The sequence below is a fragment of the Pagrus major genome, chromosome 1 (assembly GCF_040436345.1).
Source record: "Pagrus major chromosome 1, Pma_NU_1.0".
Classification (NCBI taxonomy): Eukaryota; Metazoa; Chordata; class Actinopteri; order Spariformes; family Sparidae; genus Pagrus; species Pagrus major.
In genome coordinates, this window is record NC_133215.1 from 21,471,486 (window position 1) to 21,484,144 (window position 12,659).

The following is a 12,659-nucleotide window of genomic DNA, read 5'->3' on the forward strand; positions in this document are numbered from 1 at the left end:
GAGACAGCATCTTGTGTCTAGAGAGACTTGTTGAGTAGTGTTTACAAGCGTGTGTGGAAATCTTGCCTGTGTACCTCGTGTCCTTCAAACACCTTTTCTGCGACAGCTAGTGGCACTTTTGCAGATGTTTGGGAGCCATCCCGGTCATGTTTGAGGATTGTTTTGGTTAATTTGTAATGCATTTAACTTCATTCACCTAAGGCGTTCAGCGCTGTCAAAGAGCATGCCGTCCAATGAAAATAATGAAACAGCTGTCATCGCTGTAAAGACAGCCTATTTCATGTCTGTGGTCTGAAAGAGATTAATCAGATTGATGAAAATCTTGAGTGCGCAGCACGCCCGGAGTTCTCTCTCGAGAACATACCTGACAGTGTAAAAACATAGTACGGAAGTGTGTGTGAGTGTGAGCTGTTTCTGCACTACCGGTAAGAGCAGTGTGGAGTGTTTGACGGACAGAGAGAAGAAGAAAAGATCCAATTACCACCAGCTGGTCTGCCGCAGGTTGGACAGAAACATTTTACAGCAGGTGTACAGCTGCGATAATTCTGATCAGAACAAATTGGAGAGTAATGATAATAACGATGGGGACAATCATGAGTTTCTGGCCTGGCTGTATGTTGTGATAAACCAGCAACAGTCCACGTTGAGTTCAAGCACCAGCCAGGGTGACAAGAGGAAGTGAGTGCAGGCCAGAAGCCAACGGAGTAACGCAATATGGCTTTCCTTCAGAATTAATATGGCTCCTGACCAAACCGTTTCTCAAAAACAAGGCCGAGGTTCCATTTCTTGGACACAGGCACTGGCAAAAAATGCGGACTCACACTGTGAGCGGGATCTGTGTTGCATTATGTGTTGTAGCCAAAGCAATGAAACAAAACCACAGCAGCAGAAATGTTCACTTTGCCCAAAGGACCCTGAATTCAACAACAAGTCACCCCGACTGTGAAATCTCAGAAGAGATTTTGTCTTTTCTGACAAGTGAACACATTCCACCACCCCAAGCAGTGCCACCTGAGCTTTGTCAAATGGATTGTAATGAAAACGATATTTTTCCACTGCAGACTGACACCAGAAAACATGCAGCTATAGCTCTATAAAACACAGTTACAGATGTATTTTGGATCTGGAGCTTGAATGGTGGCAGCCTTCCTTGTATTTCTCTCAGCACAGATACAGACATGCACACTTTCTAATTACCGTTGTGCATGTTTACTGCCTACCTTATCTGTATATTATTACCCTCAGACTTTTTTTTAATCCAAACTCATTTACGATCTTCAAAGGCCTGTCACAATTTATTATCTGTGGAAAACTTGAATTCCATTGAAACTGAATTGTTTCTTAAACAGGCCTCATGACAAGCAACAACTAGCTCCAAAATTCCAGCTCACAAGAGCTGCTGCCAAACACTGACATTAATAGCTTCAAGATCTCCCATGCTTCAACATACTCAACAGTATCTGCATTATTTGTCACATCTATTGCTTCCATTTGAGCCTGAATTATTGCAATTACAAATGATCTCACTTCTGGGAGTGGATGGTCTGTGGTTACAGAAGTGCTCAAAGTAGCAGTTTTATGAAAGTCTTTTGATTGTAATGGCTTTATTTAATCACCAGTATCGTTGATATCCTTCTCGAGTCAGGCATCAGAATTATGACGCTGGAAAACCAAATTGGATTTACTCCCGTCTTCCTTTGACCCAGGCCTGGTGACTATTTTGGCTCCAAGAGGAGGATTCATGGGCCAGAAACAGATTTTACCTCTGGTCACCAACCAGGCCTTTTAAATCTATTTCCAATCCACAAGGCAAAAAGCAATGACCCAACAATCCAACGTGCTGATCCAGGGGCGGGGGCACAGGGGTACTGGCCCTAGCTGAAAACTGATTGGCCCCTGAATTGTCCCTGTTTTCTTCAGAGCACATCATTGGCTGAGCTTTGAAAGGATGAATTAAATTATATGAATACATTTTTGCCAACAAATGAACGTTTCAAAACACACATGCAGACCTAAAGAGTCTCCTGTAATCCCAAACCATGCTGCAGAGAGTTTCTCATTATTCCTGCCTTCTCACTGTGTGTTGGTGTGCATCTGTGTGTATCTCTCTGGCTGTCTTTTCTTCTGTTTGGTTTCAGCACTTGATAAACCGAACCGTCAGCCTTGCTTACAGTATGTGCTGGCTCAGTGGCCATGTTTCTGTCTGTTGGAGAGATATAACAGCTCTCAGAATCTAAAACAGAAGGGTGAGCCGGTCGTCTGGACCACGAGCGACTTATTTTTGCGGCGGTTTACAAAACGAGTCATAAACACTGATAAGAGCTCAGGCGCAAGAGATTCCTGAAGTGAGAGCGAGGCCGTTCCCCCCTGTTTGAACTGGCGGCTAAAGACCTGAAGGAAAAACTGTGCGTGTGTGAATGCCTACAGGTGTGCGCAGAGAGAGGTGAGTGCTGACTGAGGAAGACGAAGTGAAGGTGAGGAAGACAGTGCAAAGTACAAAGCTACTCAGTCAGTTAATTCCCAGCTTTGTTTGCTGTGGCCCGGGACTAACAATGCATCAGGATGCCGGCACCTTTGAAGATGAAGGATGCCGGTTTATAAAGGTGCACGGTGAGCAGCTCAAACATTAACCAGACCTTCAGTCATGTCTGAAAGGTACTGAATGAACATGACAACAAGGATGTGTCTGAGGAAAGGCCTGTAGAACATCTCTGTTACCCCACTGACTCGATGTGTTTTACATGAAAAGCATCACTTCTATGTGCAAACATGTCCGACTGGTACGATCGTACATAATGCAGGTGATTCTGCCCTTTGTTTTGAAGACTTGATCACAGTTTCATCGTCATTATCTGATAAGCGAAAATGATTACTAAGGAAAAATATCTTTATTTGATCTTTGATAGTGTACTTCTTGAAAAACACTATCAAATGATTTTTGTCTTTTCGGCTTCAAATACCTATTTTTGTCGCTACAGACACGAAATTGTTCTAAGGTCTCCTTAAAAATATCCAGCGTCATAGTTTGGGTTATTAGTAAAAGTGTTTCCTGTTTTAGTTTGTAGGTTTCATCCTCATCCTCATCCTCATTCCTTCCACTTCCTTTCTTTGTGTTTTTTTCCCCGCCTTTTTTGATTGCCCTATTCATTTCACCTGCCCCTTATTAGTCTTCCCTCACTTGTGTGTTTAAGTCTGTGTTTCTCACTCTGTTTGTCAGTGTGTCTGCCTTTTATCAGCTTATGTTATTTAAGCTCGCCTTTTGTTTTAACCCGTTTGTCTCGGTGTTCTGCATTTGGGTTCTCTATTGCTAAAGCTAACATCCACTGGTTTCACACATAAAAATGTTGAAACGCAGTCCTGAACAGCGGTCACTGGCTTGGCAGCCCTCTCGCCTGTAGCTACCACCATCCTCTCCACCTCCCGATACGGAAGTCAGGTCATAAACACGTTCTGTGAATGAGATATGACACATTTTGTTGAAACATGTTAACTGCCAACATTTTATCATGGTGACTGGGCAGCAACAGTTGCCTGTCTGATGATGTTCTGCAATTTCCTGTGCTAGATTTCTCCTCCAACCAAGAGTTAAAAGTTGGCAGTTAGCAAGAAACTCTGTGTTTTATTTTAAAATGGCATGAAATCCTCAATTGACTGTTCCTGGAAAATGTTCTGTTATCAAAGTCCACTTAAGTTGTTTTGGAATTATCTTAAACCTCATTAAGGTCCAGGCGGTAATCCTTGAAAATAAACAAAAATACACTACCAAGCATTAGTTAAGGCACAGCTGTTTTTAAGTGGTTGTGTATGTTTGCTTGAGGTAATATTCACATCTAGTCAGGCTACTCAGAAGACCTGTTCAAGATTTTTTCAAAGTTGGAAATGCACCCACACATCACAAGGCATTATAATGACTTAAAGTATTTAAAACGCGGCTTTAAAACCCAATTATTTTAATGGGCATCAAATCAGCCATGTCAACTTTTCTGCACTGCATGTTTGCTCCTGTCAGTCAGATGCCTCTGAGCAGCACCTGGGAACATTTGAGTTTGATTTCTGCAGTGTAGATTATGAGACAGCGAGGCAAAACAAGCAGCAGGTCTGTTCAAATCATCCAGATGATAATGGGTTTAGGAGTATGCAAGAAGTGCAAACAGGTAACAGCAGCAAGGCTGGGAAGAAGGTTACGGCAAATCTTTTCCAAGTCACTGATCCTTTACAGTAACAATGCAGCGAGACAACTGTGAATTGGAAGAAAGGAAGAAAAAGTTTCTTCTGTCCCCTCAGCATTTACATTCCCACTGGCTGAATAAGGGGCACCTGCAAAAAAAAGACAATTGTCAAAATACTCTGCTGGCCCACAGGCCATGGAAATGTCACTCTCCTGCCTCTTTATTTCCCCCCCGTTCCTCTACCTCATACATTTTCCTCATCATACTCCCCCTCTCGCTTACGTCCGTCTTTCATTTTCACTATTGTCGTCCAGCTCCGTCCCCAGCCCCTCCCTCTGTCCTTGCGTCTCTCTCTCTCGCAGTGCCGGTCGCCTCATTCTTCATGCCCTCAAGCTGTCTTTTTCTAATCTTCCTGAATTATTCAAGACTTTCTCCTCTTCTTCTTCTTCTGTTTTTTAACACCTAAAGTAAACTACAAACCTGAGAACAGGGTAACTGAGGGGATAAAAATGACATCTAGAGTTCATATGCAGTGAAATAATTTCTCTTCTGACTGCAGCTGAAACAATGTCACCCTGAGTTGAGTGGGAGTTCTGTGGAGGAGCTTGCAGGAGGATTCACGGGGCACCCATAATTTTCTCACAGTGAAACGACACATTTCGGTTGCTGCATACGTGGATTAACACCTCCGAAACTGAGGCTGAAACAGGTCTCTGTCATGTCTGTAGTGCTGCCGGATGAACTCATTGCATTAGAAGCTTTTCCTTTGCTGTGGAGAATCAATAACCCAAATGGATCGAGGTGCACACTCAGGAGCGCATGAGTGTCCTTTAACATCTTGATGGAAGTAATCAGCAAAGTGCACTTCAAGACAAACCCCTGTGTCCGAACGTGCTTTTGAGATTTTTTTCCCCCTTTCTTTGCTTTTTTTGGTCGGAAGTGAAGATCAGGGACTGTCGGAGGACTCAGTGCCTTACGTCAGCTCTGACCCCACACAGTGCCAGACCTTTTACTACACTTCTGTGATAACTGCATCCTTATGAGAGCCCAGTGACACTCACAGCTCTGTCATTAATGGCCGTCCAGCGACAAACTCTTGAATTTCTGTGCGATCCCTAAAGTTGTTTCACTGAACACACCCATAACTCGAACACACCTCCTTCCATTGTTCATGGCATTGACAGAGGGGTTATTTCTTCTTCTCCTCAAGACTCAGAGTTGTGCTTTAGCTCAGACACACACAGACACACATTTCTGTAACCTACACAATGTCAAAAAAGAGAACTATCTTGCTGACAACATAATGGATGAAGTATGTGACAGGCTTTCATGGCTTTAGTATGAAATTGTACGCGTAGTGGTCCAGTAAAAAAAAAAAAAGGAAACACTTTTTTTATGCTTCTAATGTTCGCCAGTATGAACTTAAAGTTCATTATGTTGTTTTTCTTGATAAGAGAGAAGAAGAGAAAGCTTTATCAGACAAATAGAAACAAATTACTTTCTGATTCAGTTTCATTTGTGTTCTTTCTGCAAAACACTTTGAAATATAGTTTTTAAAACTTCCACCTGTGTAAAAATGCATCTAAATTTACTGAAGGGCAGTGTTGGCCTAAATAATAAAAAGAGCCTGCAAACTGCCATTTGTAACCTGACAACAACCCAAATTTAAAGAGTGAGACGACACCTTATGCCTTAATTTCATTGCTTTCTTTGACACACTGTGTCTCAAGAGTCACACAGACTGCGACTGTTGGTTTCACACCACCGTCACGTCTGCCGGTGAGAATATGCCAGAGCTTTAGAAACGGACAACACCTGCGCACAAAAAGCTTTTAGACCGCTGCAAAGTGTCGAAGTGGCTGACATGTGCCGTGATACTCAAACAATATGGAGCCTCTTTTCCCTGCAGAAACAGACAGGTTTACATTGGTGTTGACTGTCTTCTGTGAATACGTCTCTGCCTCTCTATCCTTCGTCATCCTCCTCACTGTACATCTCGTCGGTGACAAATAACAACAAGTCTTTGCTACCCTGCAGTCGTTACAATTCAAACACTTTTCTGTCCAATATTTTTTTTTTTAATGAAAACAAACAGTGAATTTGATGAAAAGGCTAAGATCACAGGCCTACAGAGCTCATCACAAGTCCTCACACAGGAACACTAAAAACACATTTTGTGTGATATTCCTACAATTTGGTGACGCACACTCTACTTGGAATACATTTCATCAATCTGTACAAATAATCTTCCAGTCACCTCTCACTACGTCAGGCTGCTTTTCTTTGTCTGTCTGCACAGTAGAGACTTTAAAATTGACAGAAACCTGGCGAGTGATCGTGGATCCTGCAGGATCTGCAACCTTCAGGTTCCTACGCCTGTGCCAGGTCTTAATAAAACTACTGAAACTACTGTTACTCTGACCACTTTGATCTCTCAGCAGCTGATGAAACATGTTGGCTCTGAGGCACAAAGATACCATCAGGAGATTTATTTTTCTGGTGACACCAGCTTTCTTTTAGGGAGAGAAAACTCTGTGGGGAAAATGATATATTTAAATGCACATTTTCTCAGGTTGTTTTCAAGTATTTTTCACTGTTGTTATTTTGTTTATTATATTTAAAACATAGAATCAATGCAACGCAACTTCATCCAAGTGGCATTATTGAAATGTGCAATTATGAAAACGTTTCTGATTAATTTAAAATAAACTCATAATTTACACACATTTATTTCTACCTGACATTTTAATACATCCTGTCAGCTTGATTTCGACGTGGAAAATAATTGCGTGATTATAGAGAAATATGCGTTTAATTACCAGTGCGGTGGGTTTGTTGCCGGATTCTTCACATAAATGAAAAGGCGTCGCTTTATTGCGTCGAGCTCTGAGAAATGTTCCTGTGGGTGATTAGGCTCAGTGGTCCCGTTTGAGGTGGTTGGAAAGCCTCAATCATGGCCTGCAGCAGCTAAATGAACTGTCAAATTCAGTTTTTCATGTTGCATATGTCTTCAGCGCAATTTTATGCTCCAAAAAAAAAAAAGAGAAAAAAAAAGTGGCTTTGCGGTGGTTTTGTTTCAAGGGAGTGATCAAGTTTGGGGATTAATGAAGTGAAGCTGTAAAACTAGTCGCAGATTAGTCATAAAATATAAATAATAATAATTATTATTATTTGTAGTAGTAGTAGGCCTAGTAGTAGTATGTGTTTTAGATTTATTTAAAAAACAGCAGCTACATTACAAACATTACATCAATCTGACAATTCCTGGTCGTTCTTTTCTATTAAACTATGAAATATTTCCGCTGCAGTTAATCTTTAAATAAACTGAGATTGTCCAGCAAACACAAATAAAATGTATCCAACACGTTCAGCATCACATGGAGGACAGACTTACCGACACACTCGTTGGCCTCCCTGGCTGTGGCTCTCTGCCACGGTCTGTCGTAGTGGAAAGGTTTGCACCTGTCGCACTCCGGCCCGGCGGTGTTGTGCTTGCACTCACACACCAGACTCCCGTCCCGGTCCTTTACGCACCGGGACGCGTGCCCGTTGCATTTGCATCTCCCTCCGACCTGCAGGTCCGACACGGCGTAGAAGTACGAGTCCCGGGCCAGCTCCGAGTCGTCCTCGTTCTCGTCGCCGAAAGTATGCAACCGGCTGAAGATGACTTTAATGTCGGTGGCCGTCACCCAGTCCTGCAGCACCGGGGAGTTGTCAAAGTCGTGCGCCGACGGTCTGCCGTCCAGCGTGCTGAAGGCGATGAGCCCGCCGGTCAGAGGGTACATGTCGGTGTGGGAGTCCGTGCACACGGCCTCCTGCTCGTTCTGCTTCGTGATAACAGCTCTGTTTGGCTTGTTGTACATCTTCCTGCACTGGGTCGAGTAGAACTGAAAGGGCACCCAGGTTTTACCGTAGTCCATGGACTTGTAAATCACCATGGATTCAGGTCGAGGAGAGCAGAACTGCAGGCTCACATAAGTGACCTCAAACTTCTTACCGAGGGACAGAGTCAGGGTGACATTCTGCGGGTACTGGATGAAGTTCTCGGACTGCCAGCAGGTGAGGTTGTGTGGGTTGTTGAGGTCCGTCAGGTACGCCGGAGGGTGGTACTTCTTGGGGTCCGAGGCATCGCAGGTGTGACAGTTCCTGGTCCTCTCGTCTCCCTTCTCCGCCGATGTCACCACGCAGTAGCGGCCGGGCGCCTTGCCGCAGGTGCTGGACACCTTCACCTCCTTCCCGAAGGCGGAGTTGACGAAGTCCGGGATGCAGCGCCGCGGGTTGCCGTGCTCGTCGTAGCAGGGGTCCGGGGGAGACGTCTGCGCCGCGAACAGGCTCATCCCGTAGCCGCCGAGGGCGCTCCGGCACGACAGGGACGCGGCGAGCAGCGCAGTCAGCACAATATCCACAGCCCTTATCATGGTAGGTCCTCAAGTGTCTGTGCCGCCGGGGGAGAAAGTGGAGAGCATGTGGGAAGAGAGAGAGAGAGAGAGAGAGAGCGAGAGAGGGAGAGAGAGAGCGAGAGAGAGAGAGAGAGAGTTAAGTTTGGTGATGGCACAGTCATGGACTGCTGGGGCGAGAATTTAGTAGTTGACAGTCATATAAAAGTAACATTCAGTCACAGCGCATGCATGTCTGTAAGTCCCACTTTACCTGAGAATAATTTAAAAAAGATGTCAAAACACTTTTTCTCTATCGGGTTTCAGTCACAGCTGCTCCTGTTTTCTTGTTTGTTTCCTCAAATCTCCTGCGTTAAAACAGAAGAGCGGCTGGATTTTAAGAGTCGCTAGTGTCCTTATAGCAAGTCCCACTCCTCCTGCCGGTCTTTTCACAACCTCTCTCTCTCTCTCTCTCTCTCTCTCTCTCTCTCTCTCTCTCTCTCTCTGTGTGTGTGTGTGTGTGTGTGTGCGTGTGTGTGTGTGATCGGATCGGATCTGGCTTGGCACCGCTGCTTTAGGTCAGCTCATCTTGAGGGATGACACACCGTGCAAGCGGAACAACGACATCCACTGGTGGCGCGTCAGGAGATTGGCGCGAATGACCGCATCGTGATACCTGCGGTAATTTGTAGTTTAGTCACCTGGATGTGCAGCGAGGCACATCGAGCAAAAAAAAAGAAGACTATTATTAGGCCTGTTACCGCAAGCAAATTACAGTCAAGCGATAATTATCGCAGCTTCACCGTTTACACAATAAACCATCAACTACTTATTATTTTCTTTATTATTTTCTTGGTTCTTTTTCCCTGTATTTATTTATCCTGGTGATGAACACTGTCTGAAGAATTTAATTGCTGTCACGTCTCAACAAGGCTATAATCGGTTTATAATTATTAAAACATAATTAAGGAACATCATTATAGTGGTGTTTTCAGAAGATAAAATAAAACAAATGTCCCTATCAAATAAAGGCACTTTGAAAACCATAAACACGACACACCAGATGATCGGATCAGCTCCTGAATGAGTCACTGTCCAGCTTCGAATATATGGAGGAGTTCCTTCAAAATAAAATATCCTAAAGTGTGATCATTTGTAATTGACCCTAGTTGCGTTGTATTATTCAATTTTCAGGTATTTCTTTTAGTTTTGGTCTCTAACATGAGGTTTACTGATCCAAACCCCTCACAGTCCTGATCAGCTGGGCGCCCTTGGGAGACCATTAGGATATGAAATGACGCTAAAAGCTTCTGCTTACCTGCAAACAACATTAAGTCTCGAAAAAAACAAAACATTTCCTTACCACATTTAACCGCACTGTTTTGCAGGAGACATCCCTCCTGTACTGCGGCTCCCTGCAGTCCGACCTGCTGCGGCGTCAGCCTCACTTGGACCTGTTGAATGTGGCCACAGAGGTAACAGCGCCATCTTGTGCCCATAGAAAGACAAACCAGTCCGGCCTGTGCAGAGAGCGCTGTCTCTTACTTTTCCCAGGCGGTGGAGGCATAACACCGTGTTTTATTGAGCGTGAAGCTGATTGGCTGATGCAAAACGCTAGTAGGTAGGTTCCTGCGGAATTCAAGATACTTTTAATATAATATGCATTTAGAAGATTTCCTGGTAACACTTGATAATAAGAGTAGAAATCATATAGGCCTGATTAAAATGTTGTATTTTTTATTTGTTTAACTGTATAACATTTAAACAAGCTATATTCCATCTCATATCATATTCCTCCCTTGCGTAGTATGGAGGACTAAAGCTGCCAATAAAATAAATAAATAAATAAATAAATATGCCATTAAATGCACCAAAAATGATATAAAGTACAGCTGTAGCAGCAAAAATAATGAGTGTATTGGTTTTATTGTTTATGAAACTTGTCATTGAAAGAGGAAAAACTTTATTTCTTCTTTCAAAAGTTACAGTCACATCTCAAGGGGTTGGTCCATCTGAATGACAAGAGAGATTTCCTCATTTATTTATTTGGTACCTAACCATGCAGGTAGTTTGGGCTTATAGGTTACATCAAACTTCTTTTTGTCAAATTTTGTCCTGGTTACAAAAGTTGTATAACAATAACAAAGAGCAGCCAAGACTAAATTAGAATGAATAAATTCAACTTTAAATAATTAAAAAAAATAATTAATTAATAATGTCTGCCCCTGAGAATAGAGGACTCAAACTGCCGAATCAAAAAGAAAGAAAGAAAGAAAGAAAGAAAGAAAGAAAGAAAGAAAGAAAGGAAGAAAGAAAGAAAGAAAGAAAGAAAGAAAGAAAGAAAGAAATGGCTCGGTTTTCAAACGCTGCCTTCATTTTGATGTGAATTGCACACCAGTAAAATTTCATGACAGTGTCTTGCACGGTTATGACTCTATCACAGACAGACAGTATCGCTTCAGTATCAGGATCGACTGAATATCGCTTCTGTTTTAGTTCCTGCCACAAGATGTGTCTCCGGGACCAGATTTTGCGATGATGACACACACACAGACTCACAAACTGAAAACAATACCAGCCGATGCTGTGAGAGAGACTGAACGAATACATCGCTCTGAAATAAAGTGTTAGGTAACTGAAATCAAGCTCATAGGGTCGTTTGTCAAGAGCACAGTAAGTATAAGTAAGTATAACACAGTATAGAAATAGAGGCTGCATCATTATGTAAATAAGTAGCTTTAAAAAGAGTTTCAGTGTTATAAAAGTTTTTCATTAGGTTTAAACAAAAGCCTTTACATCAGTTTTCTAACTTCCGCTCTCCTTCCTCCTCCCATATTCAGGTATGAAGAGGAATTATCAGCCCTGCAGCTGTTGCTCTGCCCTCACTTCTCTGTTTCACTGGTAAGCTATTTGCTTCATATCTGTAAAACAGTTTTATCTAATCTCAGTCAGTTCAGCTCTGCTTTAGAGACGCACTTCACCAGCTAGAAAGAGAAATAAAGCCAGTTAGATGTTTGACGGCTGTTGGCCTCTGGGGTGAATAACATGTCCATGTAGGGTAGAGAAAGCTGATGCAAAACAACAAGTTTACACCGACAGCAAAACCACACAAAACAATAACTGCTATATTAAAACACACAAAGTGTATTCAATCGAATTTTGTGAGAATGAGTGACTTCCCTTATCTGGAAATCATCTGGAATTGAAGGAAATTTTGTAAGAAATTTTTTTTAAAAAAACTGTGGAGAAGGAACTCAGCTGGTTTTTGAGGCTTAACCAAACACATTTGAACATAATGAAAATCCTACACATGGATGAGCTTTGCCACTGTGGAAATCACAAAGAACCTTGTCTTTAGACATTAAAGCAATATGTTTGCCAATAGTAAGATGTTAAAAAAGGTGGTAAGAAAAAAAATATGGTAAGATCTGTTATTGTGGACAGTAATTTCAGATTTGAGTCTTTGTTCAGGGCCCTGTTCATTGTTTTTTGTTTTTTTTTCAGTCAGCAGCTCACTTTCTCTGTGTTTTCCTCAATTTCATCTTCCTGGATTTTTTAACTCTCAACCTGTTTTTTCTCTCTTCTGCATTTGCTTTCTTTCAGTCATTTTCCTGTAAACTTATAATTTTTTAGTGGCGCTCTTAGTGTCTGGGATAATTTGCCTGGCTGCATAATCAAATAAAGTATGATTCAACTGACTGACATCAAATAAGTGACCTTGTAGCTCCGTGGAAGTAAATACATTTGTGTCAAAAGATTATTTCATAATATAAAAATAATACGTTCTCTAGTTATTATCAACTTAGCTTCATATGTTTCCTCACACGTTTAAATCACTGTTTTTCATTCACATGCATACTGAAAAATGAGCTTTGAATTCAGATGTTCAGATCAAAAACACTATTCAGGGTTTACTGTCACTGTTTTGTATGGCTCGTCATTGCGTTTCCCTCTCTTCAAGAGAAGGGGAATTCACAGTTGCACTAATACATGAAATGTAAATGAGAGTCAAAGCAGGAGGGGGAAGTAAGGTCAGTGTTTCCCTGACTGAAGTGGTTGCAGAGATAGAGAGGGAATATGGATCTCACGAACTCAGTGGAAATAAATACAAAGG

The 12,659-nt window shown here is 42.3% G+C and overlaps 1 protein-coding gene across 1 annotated transcript in view; it reads right to left on the reverse strand.

The window, feature by feature from the left end:
• The window catches only part of ntn1a (netrin 1a), a 69,330-nt gene extending 60,444 nt beyond the window's left edge, over window positions 1-8,886 (reverse strand). The window contains exons 1-2 of the mRNA XM_073469234.1: window positions 8,820-8,886; window positions 7,564-8,604 (exon numbers count right to left, since the gene is read on the reverse strand). Of these exons, the coding sequence (XP_073325335.1) occupies window positions 7,564-8,587 (1,024 nt within the window). The 5' untranslated portion in view covers window positions 8,588-8,604; window positions 8,820-8,886. The remainder of the gene's footprint in view (window positions 1-7,563; window positions 8,605-8,819) is intronic.
• Between the last annotated feature and the right edge of the window lie 3,773 nt (window positions 8,887-12,659).